The sequence below is a fragment of the Labrus bergylta genome, chromosome 13 (assembly GCF_963930695.1).
Source record: "Labrus bergylta chromosome 13, fLabBer1.1, whole genome shotgun sequence".
Taxonomy (NCBI): domain Eukaryota; kingdom Metazoa; phylum Chordata; class Actinopteri; order Labriformes; family Labridae; genus Labrus; species Labrus bergylta.
The window spans coordinates 12,931,398-12,952,825 of NC_089207.1; the positions used below are offsets into that span (position 1 = coordinate 12,931,398).

Here is a 21,428-nt window from a genome sequence, read left to right on the forward strand (position 1 = left end):
CTGCGTGGTGTGACGATCTCGGCTTCTTGTTGAGTTCCTCTGATTCAGTGTAATATCAATCACTGCAATGCTTAGTCACAGCCATCGCTTTTAGACGAAGGCTGCGCTGGAGACACACCCGCAGCATCAACTTTGGCTCCTGACGTCAGACGATCCGCTCCAACACGACTGCAGAATACAGCAGTCGATGCAGACTCATTTGATATCTTATTTCTAAACTTTTCTGTCACATCTTCCTCTCTGATTTTCCCATATCAGCAGACCCCCCCTACCCTCTTTTCCCCTCTCCTGTGTTTCCATGGCAACGATAAACATGTTGTGCAGTGGCTATTTTAGAGTCTGTTGGGGTCCTATAGGCAAAAATCTAGGGGGGGGGGGGCTCCAACCAGTGCTCATCCCCATCATGTCGGCCAGTGTCCCGATGATCACTCCTCTTTTTTCTCTCCTATAGACAGGAGAGAAAGGTTTTCTACTGTTGTTGCAAAATTTGAACGTTGCTTCAGTTTACGTTTGTCAGCACTCTGGGGCCCCCTAATGGTCTGTGGCCCCAAGCCTGCCTTGCCTGTTGACAAGCAGCGCCGTGTCTGTCATAACGAGTCTTTCACGGTGGCCGCATCGTCAAGCCGCGTCCCGTTACAACTTCAACATTAAGTAATTCCTGAGTCTGAAAAGAGGTAGTGCAGTTTTTGAGATAAAATAAAGTGGCTTGTAATAAATGTTTTAAATTTGTTAAATCTAATCAATAGTTTTTTTATGAACCCCTCTCCTCACGCCCCCCTCCCTCTTCATCATCACGCCCTCTCTGCACTAATCTTCCTCCTCGCTCTCTGTGATGACAAACAGCTCGGCTGGACGATTGGCGCCGCAAGAAAGCAGACTTTATGTTCAGGTTTCCTCTCAGCGACCACACTGTCACCTGGCGCCAAGATGACCAGTGTGATGCTGCTCCCGCCATCCATCAGTGTGTGTTTACGTGTGTGTTTAAGTGTGTGAGTGTGTGTGTTCATGTACCCTTTAATGACTCATCCCTCCGCTGTGCCATCTGTGGTGGAATCTATACCCGGCCAGCTGATAACAAAAGGAGACGACGACGACGACGACCTCTCTTTCTTTCTTGCGCTCTCTGCTTTTATTCCGTTTATTTTTAGCCTCTTCTGAAAGAATTAAACGTCAGATTAACAACAGCAGAAGAAGAGAAAAACAGTGATTGACACTCGTAGCCATCAGTAGTGTTTGGTTTTATTCATTGAGCAGATTAGCAAACAAACAATGGCGCCATAACTCTCAGTGACAGCTACAGGGTTTCCCTTCACGTGCAGAAGTTAAGGGCTCCATCAGACACAATGAACTTATCAGAAAGTGCAGCCGTCTTCAGTGAATGCATAAATGATGATGCCACATAAAAACACACTGTAGTAGTTTACGATCCTCGTACAGTGAAGACGTTTGAAAGCGTCAGTTGCTGGTTGTTTGGCTCTGTGAGAGAAGAGATGCTGACGTGACGGAGATGTTGTTTTTAGGGGAGAGACATCCAGCGAAGTCGTGTGAGAGGAGGGAGAGGATCGTTGTTCACAGGGTCAGATGTTCCTCAGCTTAATATCCTCTTAATATGAAAAAACATTTTATAATAAGACCTTCCAAAGGGGTTTGTGTTACATGCAAGGTTTTATTTTCTCAATCAGATGTTCAGTGAGTCAGTATAAATCGTAAAGCAACCGCTTCTGGTCAGCTGATCTTTATAGGCACAAAGCCTGATCATGGATTGTATAAAAAACGACAACTTTAAATGTCACATATTCTCCTCCTCTTCAACCAGTGTAAATAAGTCTCAGATCTCCCCAAAACATGTGTGTGAAGTTTCTTGTTCTAAATCCACTCTGATCCTGTATTTGATCATGCCTATAAACCCCTCTATTTCAGCCCTGCTCAGAACAGGCTGTTTCTGTGTCTGTACCTTTAAATGTAAATGAGCTGTGTCTAATATATTTTTATATCTGTGCTTTTTTATAACGATATGGACCTATGGGTCTGAAATAAAGTATAAAGTAAAGTAACCACGCCCCTCTCTGGACGGGCTTGGGTGTCGCTGGCTTTCTCGCTCCATGTCCTATTGTTTACGGTGAGAAGGCAGACTCAGAGGGCAGAACTAACATCTAGATGTGGGAGTGTCACCCACCTGGGGGAGGGGTTACTGCCCTTTGTGATGTCATGAGAAAATCTCCAAACGGCCTGTTTGAGCACACATTTTCTGAAAATTGGAGCAGGCAGAAGACACAGAGGATGGACTTTTCTAATCTTTGGGGGGTTTGTATATTAGTGTCAGAGAAACATGGTGAAGAGGATCATGTGACCTTCAATAGAAACATCTATGAACATGAATTATAATGCAGAACTTTTCTTTCTATTCTTACTATTTTTAATTTTGTGAAGCATTTTGTTTAGTTTGCCTTCTCTTCTTACAGCAGGACCCTGTTAAAGATTAATTACATCAATTATATTCTATGCAGTGGGAAAAACTAAACGATCAGTGGCCCACAAACTACCTTTTATGCAATGCTAAGCTTAAGGTGTGTTTCTCCTTCTGTTCATGTCTGACTGAGTCCTCCTGTTAGCTGCAGCTCATCACAGAGGACATCCTCATTTCTTCTCTCTGATAACATTAAACGTTACACAGACCGATCCACTCTTCTGATCTGTGATCTTGTCGGGACAGTAGATCCCTCGGTGCTACCTTTTAATGCCAAAAGAGAGCCAATCAAATCACCCTGACAGCCCTGCCAGAATGAAAAGGATTAAGCGAAGCATGTAAATGTGTCATAGCTGCCCCGGGGAGATATTCAAAGAATGGCAGCCGTGAACGGGAGCTCGCTCGCTTGCAGGGAAAATAATCGCTGGGTAGACTCTGGGGTAAACGTGTTTTCCAAGGGGACGAGTATTTCCACAAAGGCATCTGGGTGTGCTTACATTTAAGGCTGTCAGTCAAAACCTGACACAGCTTTTAGTATTTATGAATTCTATTTTTGTAGTCTGGTATCTTAGATGATTGTGTGTGTTTGTTTTGTATGGCACGTCTGAACCTGATCTCCTGCACGATGCACAGCTAATGAAATCCTCATGGCATGTTTGTCCAAATAAGGAGAGGAGAGTGATGTGAATCAAACCTGGCTGGGTTAGAAAAACACCGATGGAGGATCTTCTTCTTCATTTGTTACTCTGAGATAGACGTCACTTACAGCTGCCTCCAACCTGCCGAACACGAGAACGTTAGAAGCATTTTTCCACTAAGTCCTGACGTGCAAAAGAGATCCGCTTTACTTTGTCCTAATTTGGTGTGAACCCAATGTTCCCAGGAGGATACGGGTTTAGTTGGACTTCTGATGTACGCTTGGTTTATTTGCTTTTACTTGAACATGAAGGAAAATCTTGACCACTAGAAAACACACTTTGTTACAAACACTGATGTGATCGAGAGCAGACACAGTTTTTAAATCATCGGAAAGAAGAAGCTATTTCTTAAATTCATCAATTGTATTCTGTCATAAGTTTTTATCTTTCTGGCAAAAACTGTGAAAATTACTTTTAATTCAGATGATTGTCTACGTTTTTGTTCTTAATCAGGACCAGCAGATTTTTGATTAAAAAAGTTATTTAAAGGGCCAATCAGTGAGATGTGTAGTGAGTGAAATGATAAACTTTAGATTCTGGTCCTGAATGCTCTGGATTTGTTTGGACCAGAGAACACCAGCAGAACTCTCTCTCTTTTACACTCAATCTGCATCACTAAGAAACTCAAGTGGTACAATCAAAATTTCATACATGCCAGCAAATCATCCCTCCTTTCATGGACGGCTGATCGGGCCATGATCAGATGTGATGCCACAGTGTACATGTCATGACTATTGACAGACGATCGGGCAGAAATTTTCCACGACTAAATAATCAGGTCAAAATACTCCCATCTTTAAGGAAGAAAAAGGCGCACTGATGGGACGCAGTGTTTTCAGGTCTGAACAATGGATTCAACTTTAGTTCTTTTACTATTACATTACCTACTAGATTTGATTTCGGAGTATGTCGGCAGAAACAGAGAAAGCTGTCAGGCGTTCGAGTGTTTGTGAGTGAAGCAGGGGGAAACCAAACAGTCCCTGCAGAAATGTGTCTCAGACCTCTATTAAAGAAGTTACTTCAAACAAAGCATCTAACCCTTTTTCTTCCTTCCTCCATCACTCCTTCCTTCCCTCCGTCCTTCTTCCTCTTCATTGTTCTCACCGTTAAACAGAAGCAAGACGTTCTGAACCAAGTAAGCCTTGCTGGCCCGGTGGCTCTGCATGCTGTGTGGTGTCTGTGTCTGCAGACTGCATGCACATTCTGTCCACTAACATACATAACATAGCATTACATTAGCAGCCTCATCCTCTACAGATGGACCATCATCCAGCCAGAGAGCGGCAGGTCAATGTTCATGGGGTCGATGTGTTCAGGGCTATACACACCCACCACATGTCGCTGTGTGGAGGATCAAAGGGAGGGGAGATTTAGCCTTCCAGCTCAGGAATGAGAATATGACATATTGTTCTATTTGTTTGCTTTTTTTTTTTCAAACATTGTTTATGTTTTATCGATGGGGCCTCCAAAGGTTTTATCTGGATACAGCTTCATCTCCTGCCTTCTCTAATCGTAAAGTCAAGCTGAAATAAAAGAAGCCTTTTCACAGCTGAACCTGAGTTTTGATCGCTCGATACCTTTGACTTTTGGTTTTCTTCTGGTTCTGCAAAATATGGGGTTGTCAATATACCAGAATAAAGTTTCTGTATCAAAACGTTGCCAACATATTTTTTCTGTATATTTTGTAAATGAAACCCAAGCTTACAAACTTTACTTTCTCCTACGACGTTGCTCCTGAAATCTTCTGTGATGCAGGACACAAAAGTGCAGAGATCTCTCTAGTCAAGTTAACTCTAAAATAACGATGCAATGAACTTGAATCGGCCAGTTTCATCAGTTCATGAGAACCGCTCATTTATCAATCTTTCTTAGGGCACATATGTGTGAGTTTCAAGCTAGTCACGGCATTGGCCAATTAGTGTGTCCTTAGGTTTTTACTCACTTTTTTTTCAAATTAGATTCTACTGAATGTTATTCCCATTTGACAATCATTTTAACTCATCTAGAAATGTTGTGTCAGCATCCTCCTGTTGTCAGTTCTAAACTATGTGCTTTTGTCATTTAACTGGCCTTCAATGCCTTTCCATAAAACCAGTTATGGAGGATTTCACTGTCTTCAAGCTTAAAGTTTCTACTGTCATCATGCTGTTAGTGTTTCTCACATTTCAATCCAAAAAAAACTCCTGCAGACCTTCATTTCAGGCCAGATCAACGTGAAGTCCATCACATCTTCCTGTTGTCTTATTGTTCTAATAAATAAACGTCCATTTGTGATCGGTGTCAACTTCTTTCACAGGTGTACCTCAGTGATCCTGTTAACCTCTTTTCTCTCTCTCATGCAGCCCATTGACTATGAAGGCTTCCAGCTCTTCATGGCCACATACCTGGAGAACGACATCCCAGAGGAGCTGTGTCAGCACCTCTTCACCTCCTTCAAGAGCAAGACGGGAGGCTGCTCCCCCGAGCCGTCACGAGCAGGAACAAGCTTACTGGGTAGGCTGTTTGAGTATTTGTAGTTCTGCCTTTTAACACCACTAATCAAATTTGTCACAAATTTATAACCCAGGACCAGCAATGGTCCGGTGTGCTCAATTTATGTTGTTAGACTGGCTGTTCTTTTAGTGTTTAAGTTAAGTTTCCCTGGAAGAAAAGTTCAGGTGTTCATGGTTGTATCATTCTTGCATATTCACTATGATAATCTTCCACAGATTTTGGTTTTATGCAGCAATCTCCCTCTCCCAAACCATAAGCGAAAAAAGTCTTGATATCTAACACAGTCAGATGATCATTTGGCACCTTTGCAAACTGACTGGATTGTGTGTCAGTTTGTTGATACAATGATTTGAATGGCACAGTATGCCTTATGCAGACTATCTTTGCAATGTTTTGCACTGCCCATGTTTTAAACTGTGATGGCCCCTTATTGCTAAACAGATTCAGACTGCAATACATGGAGCACTCTGAGGCACTAATCATTTACCATCACCTCTGATTTTGCTGTAGTTGTTTTGGTGCTTTTTCGGTCTTATGGAGAAATTTGGAATCAGCATAAGGGCAGTCAGCTAGAAAGAGCAGGGTGACTGGTTGTTTAGTTTTCTTTGCTCTGATTAGATTTATATGCAGATTTTCTGCAAGCGTATTTAAGTCCACCAGCTTGCTGGGTACGCGCTGGCACAGGGCCGAGCTTCAACATTGCTAATGTTCTTAGATTTAGATTTCTTTTTAAATAACATTAAAAAGAGTGGGGAACAACGTGGCAAAGGAGTGGAACCCAACCCAGGGTGTTAAACCACACAAACTGTTAATCTCTCTCAGGAACTTTAAATTGTCTAAATTTATTCCCCTTAACCAGCGAGCAGAAAGTTTTGCGCTAACAAAACGTTGAGAAGCAGCTGACCTTTATGGAAATCAATACAAAGCTGCACACAGTCAATGTTTTCTTATCGTATCACTCACACTTGTTTGGAAAGAGTTTGCTAGGTTGTTTTTTTGCAGTCATCTTGTTTGGTTAAAAAAACAGATTATCGCGCACTTTCTCTGATACACGGGTGATAGGGACAGCAAGGAAGTTGGCCGCCACATCTTAATATTTTTCAAGTTTAAGAGTTTAGCAAAGATGAACAAAAAGCTGTTGATTGTTTGGCTTCTTATTACATATGATTATTTGAGTGTTATTAAAGTGTCAGTATCAAGTAAAAAAAAAAACTACAGAAAAGGCATCAGAGGATTCAAAGGGAAGCGATACGTTTAAATGAATTTAACCCAGATTCCCTTAACAAATGAATTCATATTAACATGCTGACATTTTTTAAGCAAACACACAACTGAACACTGATGTCCAGTTGACTCAGGCAAACGGCCCAAGCAGACCGGCTTATTCACCACCACAACTCACAGAAGGACTTCCCGCTGACCGGAGCAGAAGACAGAAATGATGGCCTGTTGTAGGTCACTTGCACTTTGCTCTGTGCAGTTTGTAAACTGGCTCCATCCCTCGGTGTGAGTGCTGCGTGGGCTCTGGCACCATCTCTGCCTGTCTGCTCCTCGTTGCAGAGCAGCTGAGGAGACAGATGGACTGTTGAATTAGAAATCTATTTCTGTGGTAACCCTGCTCACCAAACTAAGAGGCAACAAGTGCAGAGAGGCTGAATGTGAGTGACCGTGTGTCAGTGTGAGGAGCAGAACTGGTGCTGACGTGCTGAGTGTGTCTCTGTTAGCTCAGTACCAGCTTTATCCAGGCCTCATTTGAGTGTATTTCTCTTTTTTTCTGTCCTTTTTCCTGTTTCTAGAAATCACAAAAAATTGAGCAAAGTCTGCACCTGCAGCCTCATGTGTCCCACCTTCCTACTGGAGGTTTTCATCCTGAAAAAGTTTACATCTGTCTTTGTTTTCACTTTGCCCTTCACTGACTATCTGTGAATTTTTAGAATTTATTTTAAGATTTGTTGCGTGTTAAAACAATTCTCTTTTTTTATGTTGTTTTTTGCACATTACCACCTCATAAACATAAGTTGCGTACAATAAAACCACCATGAGGAATGCAGGTCCACATTCAGAAAAAACTGAACTACGGTTTCAACATTAAGTTATACACCAACTGTTTAAAATAAAGAAAACTCATAGAAGGTATTGGATGGTTCATATGATATTGTTTTTGGTCCTGCAGGTGCAAACAAAGTGTGCAGGCAGCTGTGTGAACAATTCAACAGTTAGTATTTCTTTGCACTGGTTTTGGTAAAAAATGTACACCACAAGTGAGGAATGTGAATTAATTAATTCACTTCTAAATATTTGAATAAAATGAATGGACGACTTTAAAAATCAGGTTAATCATGGAGCTCACTGGTTGGTGTGGACTGCACTGCCACCTGGTGGTGATCTGTAGTAAACACTGATAGGATCAGATAATCAGAGTTATCTGCTGCTGTGCTGTTCTTTATGTGCAAATCACACCGTCAGAGGAAACCAGAGGACATCAAATGTCCCTTGAGCTATGTTGTCACAATTTCTTAGACGTTTAAGCTGATGTGGTGTAGTTTTTGTTTCTGCTCAGAGACTATATGAACACATGTCCAGACACTTGTGCATGCTGTGATTCAAACGTGTCCTTACATATTCATTCTTGCCTTGCAGTTCTTTTGTTACAGGCTTTTTGATTTGTGTAATACACTGTCAAAATGTAAAAGAAACAGTGATTTAAAGGGCTTTATTCTGCATGTCCACTGTCTCCTTTAAACACTTGTCATGCAGCTCTCGTTCTTAAATTACACAACATGACATCAAGAGTTTTCTTTCTTCATCTTGCTGCGTCTTTCCCTCTTCTTTTTCCCCTTCTTTTGAACAATGGCCGACCACAGAAGCTTGCTCCATTGATGCAGGAATCTCTATTCAGACCGAAGTGGCCTGTGCTCCCATTACAGGTATCACAGCAAGCCCTGTGGCCCGTCAATCAGGGTGATGTCACCTTTATGGGACAGAAGTCCTGCTGGATGTTTGACCTCCTGCTTCGTTGTCCGTGTGCTCTTGTGTCAGTGTCAGTTCCTGGTGTTGTGCCTGTGGAGCAGATTTTGACTTGCTTTGTGGATGGTGTACGATGTTACTGCTGTGTTGTAGCTTTACTTCCTTTTTTTTCCGTATTTTGATTGTTGTGAATTTTGAGAACTCTTCGTGCAGCCCTCCCCAATCCTACACTGTTTTCTTTGGATTTTCTTCACCTCACTGGTCCCTTTATTTCTCTCTCTGTCTCTTTCCTTTCTTCGTTCCTCGTCATCGTTTTGGTCATCAAACCTCCAGGGATGAACGGGAAGAGCATCCTCTCAGCGATGGGTCGACACACACCTGAGCACTCCAGCGTGATGTGCGCAGCCGGCTCAGGAGCCACCACCTCCCCGTGCTCATCCCGCTCCTCCTCGCAGCGTTCAGGGACGGGGGCCCTCACACCCGGAGGGCCCCACAGGTCACCAGGCTACAACCAAGTGAAAACATCAGAAGGCTGCAGCAATGCGCTCACCCCCAACGCTGGTCCTGCAAGGTCACCGGTGTCCCCAAAACTTTCTCCAGGTGAGACACACAAGACTCTTTTTTAAAATCCTGTGAGCAGTAATGTCGAAATCAGCTCACCTCGACTTTAAGGGGACTTTTTTCTGCAGCAGTACCCAGTAAAACATCTGTGTGTACATCGATGTGTGAACACAGCAGGTAGAAGACTGGAACATTCACAGTGAGAAAATGGGTCATTGGGAGACATGTTTCGTAATTATGTGTAGGTGTAAAAGCGCTTTGAGTCTTCTGACTAGGCTAGAAGAGAACTCTACAAGCTCAAGTCCTTTTACCATCTTTAAAGTGAGGATCTGAAACCCCTGCCCCTTGTGTCTGCCTTCAGGAGGGCTCCGTGCTCTCTGAGGACACTTAAACTAGGTGTGTGGCTCATCGTGTGGATTAAGATCGAGGCTAAAGTGGAGTGGCTTTAACAGATAATCTTATCAGATAATCAGGTTGATGGTTATTAACAGAGTGTTAAACCATGACGGAAGCTTGAGACCAATCAGGAGTTAACAGTTTGACTGCAGGTGCGTGGTCATACCGTCAGCTGATCATTACTTCATTCACTGACAGATACACACTTTGACTTACACGCTACACAGACCAGCATGCATAAACAAACAGCAGAGGAGAATATGGGAAAGGCAAAACATAAATCTGTACAAGGGGCGCGACCTAACCGCTAGTCCATTTGCTCCCCGATAATGACTTGAATTTAATCATTTTATTAAAACACACAGGCAAACCACAGTCGTTATACTGAGATAACGTGAAAGTAAGTCGTGATCTTAAAGAAACAACCAAAAATAGTTTGCTATCACGGGATTAGGGAGTCAAATAAAGTCATTGTTGTATGTCTGCCTCTGTAGTAAAACTCTCACTGGAGTTGTAGTTACTCACGTCAAACCCTGATTTAAACTATTCCTCTCTAACTGATTTCTGGCTTTGGAGTACGCCGTCATTCAGTTTTGAAAACTAAAAATGATTTAAAGGCAGACGTGGATAAGAAATCTCAACACTGCCTTCAAATATAGCTGTAAGTGAGCACATTAGGTTAATATAATAGTTTATAAAGCATGCATTTCTGTACAGTTCATTTCTAACCTAAATGATTGAAAGGCCTTCAACTCTCAATAAATAGATTTAAAAACATTATATGGACTCTGGTTATGGACTTTCTGTACCAGAGTCCCAGTAAATATTTAGTCCTTGGGCCTTCTGCCAGTGATTAATAAAAGACGTGCAATAAAAGGTTATACTACCTGTTCTTGGGAAACAATGCTGCTGTCCTTGTATGGAGGTGAAGCGAGGACAGTTCTCTGATAAAAGTTTCCTTATGACTGTTCAATGAGTTAAAGATGGAGTCAGTAGAAATGTTTGTAAACATTCAAACTGGGCCCCTCCTCCTGCAGAATGTAGTATGTATGTTTACTGATTGTAGCTACACTGCAAGCTAACGCACGCTAGCACAAGCTAGCACAAGCTAGCTAACTGGCTGCTTTGTAGCTGAAGGCTGCTGTGTGAACTAGCGCCGTAAAGACGTACGCACTTCTCACCAGATGACCTCGGCCCGCTGACAAAGTTCCATTGTGTTGAAAACAGGCGACCAGGTCGCTCTGTGGACGAGAGAGACACCATTCTCCCTGCTGTTCTATTAGATCGACTTTGAAACGACTGTTTGAAAGAGGAAAAGTCACAGATTGTTGCTTTAAACTTCCTCCCTGAATTTGTCCGCAATTAAACTTTATTCTCAACATCTGACTTTATTCCTGACACTTGCAGAATAACACTTCATCGTTCTGTCATTTGTTTTCCTTACTCTTGGCCCCTTCAGTCTTCTGTACTCTTTCGTGTATAACTTCTTCTTAGGCAGCCAGTCCTGTCACCTCACGCTGCAATGTTTGGGTCATCAGCCTGTTGCGTCTCCATCCTCTGTCTGATCTGTAGAAATCAATTCATCATCTTGACCTCCGGAGCTCAGAGTTCTTTGAAACTGCTTCATATTAATGAACTTAACTAATTAACTCATTTTCCAATGAGGAATCCACAGATTACATTTCTTTGTTTTCTGCATCAACAGATAGGAGTCACTCAGAGAAACATTTGTCGCTGCGGAGGAGCCCGTCGCCCCAGAAAGGCTCCCCCCTGCCGTCGCCCCAGGTGGTCTTTCTCAAGGACATCGTCTGCTACCTCTCCCTGCTGGAGAGGGGGACACCTGAGGACAAGTTGGAGTGTGAGTCTCAGGGGCTGGTGTGTGTAGGGGGATGTAGGCAGATAGTTAGCCCCTCTGTGTGTGTGTGTGTGTGTGTGTGTGTGTGTGTGTGTGTGTGTGTGTGTGTGTGTGTGTGTGTGTGTGTGTGTGTGTGTGTGTGTGTTTGTGTGTGTGTGTGTGTGTGTGTGTGTGTGTGAGTGTGTGTGTGTGTGTGTGTGTGTGTGTGTGTGTGTGTGTGTGTGTGTGTGTTTTCTCTGGCCTCTTCAGGTCTTCATGTCTGTCAGGTTGTCAGCAGGAGAAACATGGCTGCTCCCTCCTTGTCCTGCTGCCTCCCCGGAGCCTCTCTCTCTCACACACTGCTGACACCTCCCAAACAGGGAACGTCAGAGTCATGCTTAAGCTTCGCTCTGCCCCGTAGAATTCTTAACGTCTCGGTCTAAATTAGTGCTCGCTCACGAGGCTAATCTCTGCCCAGGCACACGTCGCTCCTTTAACCCTGCGGCCGTGTGCGGCGAGAGTAGAAGTAAATTCTTCAAAGAGCTTCTGATAATGTGACAAAATCTGAATCACCATGGGGTCTCTCATCTCTCGTCCCCCTCTAGTTATGTTCCGGCTGTACGACACAGACGGCAACGGGGTCCTGGACAGCTCGGTGAGTGTCTTCTTCTAGTCTTTTCTCTCTCTCCACCATCTTCCTCTCCCTGTTGTGTCCTTCTCGGTCTCTCTCTCTGCCCTCTCACACACTCTTGCAGAGCTTTTTGTTGACATGACATCATTGTTTTTGCAGATGACACGTTGGGTTTCACCATGTGCTGAAGTGAGAACATAAACAGATCATCTCTCTCTTAGAGGGGAATACAGAGCACACATACAGTCTTTGATGTAGATTGTGGTCAGTCGGGCCTCTGTCACGAGATCAGGTTTGAGTACAGTCATGGTGGCTAAGCTTTGTTGATGTTTACAGTCAGTGCAGAGAGTCACAGCTGTTTGAGGCTTTTCAAAATTCATCAAAATATCAGCCGATACAATTCGTGTTTGAAAACCACGAGAATGCACTTTATTTAAAATCTTTAAAAGTTTAAAGAGGACAAATTATCCCCCTGTTCCACCTTTTCAAAGAGTCCCCTGTGGTCTAAACGAAACATCTGTGCTGTGCTTTGGTCAAAATATAACATGAATCAAGCACCAGAGGAGGTTTGTGACCCTGTATAAACCAGCTCTCTCAAACCGCTCTGTTTTGGTGTGTGTGTCTCTTTAAATGCAATGAGCCCCCCCCCCCCCCCCTTTGAGTTTTCCCCGTAGACATCACTCCTTCGCTAACGAGAATAAAAATGGCCAGCCTGCGCTAAAATTTTGTTCTAGGCTGGGGGCGGAGTCTATGGGTGGAGATATCAGGGGAGGGGAGTGGATTTTCTTTATCAAAATCCCACTGTGACATCACAAGGAGAGCACATTAGAAACTGAGCATTTTTAACTGTGTTGTAAGAGTTAAGCAGACCACAAACAAAGGACTGGATGGGTTTATTTCACATGCTGTGGGTCAGCAGACACTCAGGTTACCCACATATATGTTCAAAAACACTGTAGAAGTGGATTCATAATATGTCCCCTAATACAACCAACAGGGTACGCCATGTGTAACAGGTACGGGATGGAACCTGCTTACAGCTTAAAGTATGTCTGTAAAAGACAAAGAAAACACACTGAGTCGACTGTAGTTGTTCACTCTTCTCTCGCTTCTGCCAGACTTTTATTAAACAAATGTTTAAAAAGCAAAACATACAAAATATGTTACTTCTTTAAGTGCATTTCAGACACTCTGATTAATTCACTAAATCCAAAATCTAATTTTACTGTTCAAATTAACATCCATGTAAACACAAGCTCATTATGGTTAAATTACCTAAACTAGCATTTTGCCTCTTAGCAATATTTTCAATAGGAAAAACCCATGTTAACTGACAGAGCTAACAGATAATCAAATAACATTTCACTGATGCAACAATCTTACTTTTGTACATAAACAGAATGAATGATGTATTTATTATTTATTTTACACAGTATCATGAGAGTTTTTTTTGGATTTATTTTTGGGCTTTTTGTGCCTTTAATGGAGAGATAGGACAGTGGATAGAGTTGAAAATCAGGGAGAGAGAGTGGGGAATGACATGTGGGAAAGAAGCCACAGGTGGGAAGTGAACCCGGGCCGCCCACTTGAGACGACAGCCTCCATACATGGGGCGCGCGCACTAACCACTGCGCCACCTCATGAGCGTTTTTAACCAACTAAAAATCAGAAGGGAGTTGAAACTGAGAGTTACGGTCATGCACGAGGCACTTTTCTTAGCATGCAGGCACTCAAAACCGTTTTTACTCTCTTTAGAAACATAAGACCAACAAAGTTTTATAGAACCAATAAAACTTTTAGTGGAATTACATCTGCATCATCATGTGAAAGTTCTATGTTTTAAACTTTGATTACTAACCTGTAAAAGACAAAGAAAACACACTGAGTCGACTGTACTTGTTCACTCTTCTCTCACTTCTGCCAGACTGAAGCAGAGCGCAGCAAAGACGATAAACAGCCCGCTCAGCAGGGGAGGTGCTGCCCCCTTGTGGCATATACAGGAACAGCTTCAAAATAACTTCTTTAACCAAAACACAGCTACGTTTGTATAATATTCATACAAAATAACCAAATACAAAGACAAAATGTGACAACACATTTCGGTGTCACCACGAGCAGGAAACGTTTCCTCTCTTCTTCTGCCGCTCTTCTACTTTTGAGTAGCGAGTCACACATCTGTTCGTCTTCTTTGAAATGTTTTCTTGTTTGTTGTAGGAGCTGGATCGAATCATCAACCAGATGGTGCATGTGGCCGAGTATCTGGAGTGGGATTCGACAGAACTGAGACCGGTGAGTAAAAACTCTTCTCTTCAGTCTGAAGAAACGTAAACAGTCCCTTCTGTCTCTCCTTCTGTAGCAGCTGAAACTAAGACGATGGCAGGGAGAGGATTTCAGATTCAAACTGAAGGAAAAGAACAGAAAGATATTTTTTATCAGCACACTTACACAAACATGAGGGCTGCACAACTTCTGATATGTTAGAGTTCCTCAAAACATGTGTGTGAAGTTTCTTGTTCTAAATCCACTCTGATCCTGTATTTGATCATGTCTATAAACCCCTCTATTTCAGCCCTGCTCAGAACAGGCTGTTTCTGTGTCTGTACCTTTAAATGTAAATGAACTGTGAACTCGCTCCATGTCCTATTGTTCACGGTGAGAAGGCAGACTCAGAGGGCAGAACAAACACCTAGCTGTGGGAGTGTCACCCACCTGGGGGAGGGGTTACTGCCCTTTGTGATGTCATGAAGGGAAAATCTCCAAACGGCCTGTTTGAGCACACATTTTCTGAAAAGTGGAGCAGGCAAAAGACGGAGAGGATAGAGGGGGGTTTGTAGACAGACTAGAGACACATCTTAGTGTTAGAGAAACACGGTGAAGTGTATTTTATATATAATGTGACCTTTAACATTTCCCCCAAAAGGCGCTCGAGGATGGGGGAGTAAAAATGAAAATAAAGCCTGTGGAAAAGAAACGAAGGAAATGTAAAACTCAAAACACAAACAAAGAGAAGCTGCTCTTTGTTTCAGATGAACACACTATTTGAAACCTTTTCTGTGCAATAGACTGGACAGGATTAGTGTCTTTTTTTTAAAAGTCTGTACATCGGTGTGGCTATAGATCCTGAAGGAGATGATGGAGGAGATCGACTATGACAGAGACGGGACGGTCACACTGGAGGAGTGGATCAGAGGAGGCCTCACGACCATCCCTCTGCTGGTCCTGCTGGGCATGGACACGGTACATATCATCCTCTTATTGTTCTGTTTGTTCCTTTTCACTCGGACGTCCTGTGTCCTTAGAGCGTCTGCGGGTAGTTCTCTCTTCTCTGAGTGTGTGTGTGTGTGTGTGTGTGTGTGTGTAGAACCATGCTGGCCTGTCTTCACCTAACGCTGTGTTTGAAAATGTTAGACACAAATCATACGCAGGACGTTTCCTTTTTAAAAACAGGGTTCATGTGTTTACAACAGCAAAGCAGGAAGCCTGTTTTCATGAACTGTGTGCTGGATTGGTGATGATAAAACCACATCGTGTGGGAGAGTATACAGGTCCATCAGAAGTAACTAATCCCATTCATACACATTCACGAACGACCAACAAAGCAGAAGGAGCAACTTGGGGTTAAGAGTGTTGCCCAAGGACACATTGGACATGTGGCTGCAGGAGCCAGGAATCGAACCCCTGACCTTCCAGTTGAGAGATGATTGACTCTATCACTGAGCCACAGCCACCCCTGTATAACAGATACACTCTCTGCACAGCTCTTTCAGTGTGCTCCTCTGTGCATCCTGCAGGTTGAGACTATTATCTCAGTTTCTGCAAAGCTTTGGCCAGAAGTGCTTTGAATGCCTCACAGATTTTAACTTTAATTTATGTTTGCTGATCCACTGAAGGATTAAGGATTAGATTATCTTGCTGTGCCGATGAGGTAAAATATAAATATCCGCGGTGAGACATTTGCTCTCTTAAGGAGCATATTAGTGAACGTAGGAGCTTTATTAAGCGGAGTGATGTAACCAAGAGGTTACTGTGAAAAAACAAACATGTCATTTTAACGCCACCGAGCCCAAGAGATGATATAAGAATGATCTCAGAGAATAAAGAGACGAGCACTTTGGATTTTATGTTCCAAATGTTTATTTCTTTTCCTAATAAATCAGAGTTTTTATAGTTATGGTCCTAAATGGCTGAGATACTTCCCGTTAATGAGCTGCACGGTGGTGTGTGTGGTGGTTGAATCCCCGTCTGACAGACAGGAGCCTCTTCAGGTGCTTCCTCCCACAGTCCAAAGACATGATCATTAGGTCAACTGGTGACTCTAAATTCAGGACTGTAAAAGAAGAGCGATGTGGCTCAGAGACCTGTAGGGGGCTCTAAAGCGACCCCACCTGCACTCAGGCAGGCAACAGGTCACTAAAAACACAGACTAAATTATGGCCTTAAACGAGGCCTTTCACGTTCTTAATCAGCGTACCAAATGATCAGCTGTATGACTCAGCCGACCGTCACTCCATCTTTTCTTCTCTTGAACAACTCCCTGGGTCTTTACTATAACGTCTGTGATTTCTTATGACTCTTTAGATCGACCGTAGCTACTTACTGTATGACTTCTCCAGCACTTTGACTCCTCCCACTTTGGTATCTATGTTGTTTTTAAGAGAATGTGAAGAATCTGGTAACAGTCTGTGCAAATGTTTTAAACACTGTATGAAAGTGTGACCTTTAACTTCTGTGCACCAACCAGAATTGGCGCTCTTAATCTCATTGTATCAACAGCGTTTAGAAGCGTTGCTACTTGTGTTTTATAAAACACTTCCACAGGGCTGGTCTTCCCCCAAATGGGGGAGTGGTCCCTTTGGCAATCAGGATACTTCATCTGAGCTCTTAACAGGGTCCATGTTTGAAGCTGATCCAGTACAGGCTGCATGAAGTTGATTTGTTTGTAGCAACCAACTCCAAAGGCAAGTGTGTCCCTCTCAAAGATGATCTTGTTTCTTCTCATGTCATCTCCTCTCAGAACGTACAGGAAGACGGGCAGCACGTGTGGCGTCTGAAGCACTTCAACAAACCAGCCTACTGTAACTACTGCCACACCATGCTGCTGGGAGTCCGCAAGCAGGGCCTCTGCTGCTCCAGTGAGTCTGAGTGTGTGTGTGTGTGTGTGTGTGTGTGTGTGTGTGTGTGTGTGTGTGTGTGTGTGTGTGTGTGTGTGTGTGTGTGTGTGTGTGTGTGTGTGTGTGCGTGTTTGTGTGTGTGCCTGTTTTAATCTCTTCATCGTCCCTCTTCCCTCGTCTCTGTCAGTTTCTCTTTGTCTGCTCCTCCGTCTTTGTCAGCTCCCTCTTCTTCTTTCTCTCTCCCCAGCTTGAAGTCTTTTGTGCCTCAGAGTCAATTCTGTATTTCAATAAAGAGTCCTCGCGGTCATCCTTAAAAAACATTCACAACATTAATGTCACATCCTGTTTAACTCTGCTATTGATTAAATAGTACAGAGGCGCCGCTCTGTGGGTCAAGGTCGTCTGACGGTCTGCCATGTTGTTAACCGCTAACCTGCTTGTTAGTTTAAAGTTATGATAATAGAAACATTTAAACCATGTCTGCAGCTTGTCTGAGCGATGTAAAGTCATATTTAACACACTGTTTTCCCTCCTTCATCTTCCCACAGCATGCAAGTACACGGTGCACGAACGCTGTGTGTCCAAAGACATCGCCGCCTGCATCAGCACCTACGCCAAGTCACGCAGGCACACCAACGTAAGAGCAAACACAGACGCATGAAAGGGTTCATTCTGCAGGTAGAAACGGCGCTCTGATAACGTGATGAGGGGTAATGAGGCAGGAACACTGAGCGCCCTGTGCAGCAGATACCTCCTGACTCGGACAGAGCGGCGTGCGTCATGGGACGGTCCGTGGCGTCCGGGAGGATTTGTTATTCAGTTTAAATCTTCTGTGATTTAACGTTGATGTGTGAAGAATTCTTTATAAGATCATGTTCATTTACGGTCTGTTTATTCAGTTACTCAGCACGCCAAAGCGATCAAGCACCTCCATCTTTGTGTTATAACCAGGTGAAATCAGTTAGAGGGTGAACACAGGAAGACAGACAACAACTCACACCGACTAAGCCCCGTTTCTACCAGGTGGTCCGCTTTGGTTCGGTCCAGTTTGGTACGGTAATCTTTGGTCTCTGTTGTGTTTCCACAGCCAAGCGTACCATTAGTGTAGCCCGCAAATAAATTAAACAAAGAAGAAGAACACAACACAGGGCACCAATGGAGGACGTCCAGGGGGCGGAGCTACACACTGACAATAGTCGCAAAATAACAAAAATACTCTCTTGAAATCCACTTGGTATGTCAACATCAACCTACTGTTGTTACACGGAAAACGATGATCCGTTCAACCAATCAGCAGTCTGCAGTTTGTCTCGCTCCACCCCTCAGGGTCAGATTGGTACGCTTTGCACCCCAACAGAAGGGGAGCAAAATAGTAAGACGGTACAGATCTGTTAGCATGGTAGCATGGTAGCATTCCAACTTCTGGCAGTGGAAACGGCAATAATGTGTACCGTGCTGAACCGTACTGAACCGTATTGAACCGGACCGCTTGGTGGAAACGTGGCTTTGGTGATGATGTAAGCGTACTAACTCCTTGCAGAATGGCCCAGAGTCTTACTCCTGTTTGGCAGGAAGTGCTACTCCACTAATAAAATCTGATTTTTTGATTGGTTTTGATTGCATGCAGGCTATGCAGCACATCTGGATGGAGGGGAACTCTCCAACAAAGTGCGACCGCTGTCACCGAAGCATCAAGTGTTACCAGGGCCTGACGGGGCTGCACTGTGTGTGGTGTCAGATCACTGTGAGTCCCTGCTTTACACTCACACACCCAGGGGCGTGTCAACTAGGGCACTGACTTATGCAGGGGTGACATGATGTTTGCCTGCACACTGATAACATTTCAAGATTTATGACGGGGTCTGAGCTGACAAGAGATTCAGGAAATAACACTGTGATTAAATGTCAAATGTTTGTCGTAAAGGGCTGGATGGGGAAATATGTTTAAGAACCAATACGTCATTTTTTTAACTGACCCTTGAAACCACTTTCTCTCCCCACAATGTGATAGATTAAATTTTGCATGCATCTGCATTCATATTTTTTTCAATACTTTTTATATCCACTAGATTGCGCCACTGGCCTTGAGTTTACTCAGCAATAATCCAGTTGACCAAAATCTGAAGCTCACAGAAGCAGCTTACAGTCCTCTCTCTCTCTCTCTCTCTCTCTCTCTCTCTCTATCGCTCTCTCTCTCTCTCCCTCTGTCTCTCTCTCTCCTCGCTCTCTCTATCTCTTCACATGTGTGTCAATCAGTCTGTATACAGTCAGAGTAAACAGCCTCAGAGGTGTAGCGTTTCATCCCGCTAACATTTGATGCAGAGAGTGTCCCAGATGGAGTCCGCCCACAGTTCTTCTGTTTCTGCTTCTCCTCCGTAGCTTCATAATAAATGTGCATCCAACGTGAAGCCCGAATGTGATGGAGGAGCTCTGAGGGACCACACTCTGCTGCCCTCGTACATCTGCCCAGTCGTCTTGGTGAGAAGGCGTCTCTCTCTGCTTTCCTTACACCGCGCTGCACACACTGTATGTGGCCTACAGTTGAAAGAGTTCACCTCAACAGGAGAGATGCTCACACTGAGTGAGCTGGAGCAGGCCTCGATCGGAGGAATGACATTTATGTTTCTGAAACAAAATGATCTTTAAGCGTTCTGAAGACTGAGGTTTTTTTTCACTCTACTCTGATTTCAAACCTTTGACCTCAAATATATCATTATTTATAAAACTACCAACCTGTCACCTGCATGCATCCTCCCTCTAATTCATAATAACCCTTTAAAAATGACAGGCCAATGATTTACCTCCACACTGAATTTACACAGCGGGATGCAAGAGAAGAAACATATGCACTTAAATATATATCATGAATGAAAAAGAATGCACCTGCTCATAATTGAGCATTTTGCTTCTTAAATGACAAAAAAGCTTGAAACATTCTGCAGGTGCATGGTCCCTGAGCTGAGGACACAGACAGCATGCATATAAATCAGCTTGTCAGTGAAGTATTTGTGAGGAAAATTGAGAAGTCAGACCAGGAAATAGAATCATGAGTAAGTGTGAAATTGATGCAGGTGTGTGCTCTGACTTGTTCGGGGAAATCTGTGGAAGGCAGCGGATTACAAATAAAGCCAGCTCCGTCCAGCAGGAGGCTGATGATAAGATGACCCACATGTTTACCTCTATAGGGGATGTTTTTCAGGGGTTACTGGGGTGTTTCTTCCCACCCTTTTTACCTCTAAAGCGCTGCTCCAGGAAAGGCGAGCCAACTGGTTAAAAACTATCACCACTGAAAGAAGAATAGAGATGCCCGATACAACAGAGTTTATCAGTTTGATCTTGTTATTGTTTTTAGACCAGGCCTGAAGAGTCACCAGTCTAAGTATAGATTCTGGTCCTGAATGCTCTGGATTTGTTTGGACCAGAGAAGGTAGGCGGTTTTAAGGCATCCCCACACGGCCGTTTTGGACGCCCCTCGGTTTGCCAGATATGAGAGCAGTTATCAGGTCAAACCAACAGGTGTTGCAGCGATGGAAGCGGGCGAGAGAACTGGTTCAGATAGAAGTGATTGTACCCACAGCTCTCTACAATGTTTAGAATTTAGACTGCAGTACCCATTTTAAACACTAGGTGCCAGAGTTACAGATTACTCCTTTAAAGAGAAATTTCCTGCAAGTGAACAGGTTTTTAGTTTTATCAATCCTGATATCTGTGCAGCGGTCTTGTTTTTTTTTCATGCTGTTGTAATAAATCGATGTAGGGTTAAAAGTCTGCAGAATATTTAGAGATGATTGTAACTTATAAAGGAGGAGTGCACGCTGGTTTACAGACACATACTTTTATTAATCATGATGTTTGTGTGTAGAGGTCTTCATCTTTTGTATCCTGTTGTAGAGTTAAAATCTTTCTTTTCTTCCACAGGACCGTCACTCTGTGGTTAAACGAGGAGAGGGGGAGTCTCCGCCCAGCACCAGCCCAGACGACATCAACCAGACCTTTAAATTCTCCCCTGGAGATGGACAAGCACTGCAGGTACACGATTATAGGCCTTCTGATGCTCTATGTTCTGTATGTTATTGATATGACAACAAGATTCACTTCCCTGTCTGCAGATCACTCCTCTCCCAGGATCTCACCCGCTCCTGGTTCTGGTCAACCCAAAGAGTGGAGGGAGACAGGGGGAGAGGTGAGTTCCTGTCACTCACAGACCTCCTGCTGGGGTCTGATGTCTCTCTCTCTCTCTCTCTCTCTCTCTCTCCCTCTCTCTCTCTCT

The 21,428-nt window shown here is 43.6% G+C and overlaps 1 protein-coding gene across 1 annotated transcript in view; it reads left to right on the plus strand.

The window, feature by feature from the left end:
- LOC109986960 (diacylglycerol kinase beta) overlaps nt 1-21,428 on the plus strand; it is a 104,465-nt gene that overhangs the window by 21,277 nt on the left and 61,760 nt on the right. Inside the window, exons 4-17 of the mRNA XM_065962181.1 lie at nt 4,280-4,300; nt 5,508-5,658; nt 8,523-8,585; nt 8,959-9,225; nt 11,288-11,440; nt 12,022-12,071; nt 14,262-14,336; nt 15,165-15,284; nt 17,062-17,179; nt 17,707-17,795; nt 18,786-18,902; nt 19,538-19,636; nt 21,077-21,187; nt 21,268-21,341. Of these exons, the coding sequence (XP_065818253.1) occupies nt 4,280-4,300; nt 5,508-5,658; nt 8,523-8,585; nt 8,959-9,225; nt 11,288-11,440; nt 12,022-12,071; nt 14,262-14,336; nt 15,165-15,284; nt 17,062-17,179; nt 17,707-17,795; nt 18,786-18,902; nt 19,538-19,636; nt 21,077-21,187; nt 21,268-21,341 (1,508 nt within the window). The remainder of the gene's footprint in view (nt 1-4,279; nt 4,301-5,507; nt 5,659-8,522; nt 8,586-8,958; nt 9,226-11,287; nt 11,441-12,021; nt 12,072-14,261; nt 14,337-15,164; nt 15,285-17,061; nt 17,180-17,706; nt 17,796-18,785; nt 18,903-19,537; nt 19,637-21,076; nt 21,188-21,267; nt 21,342-21,428) is intronic.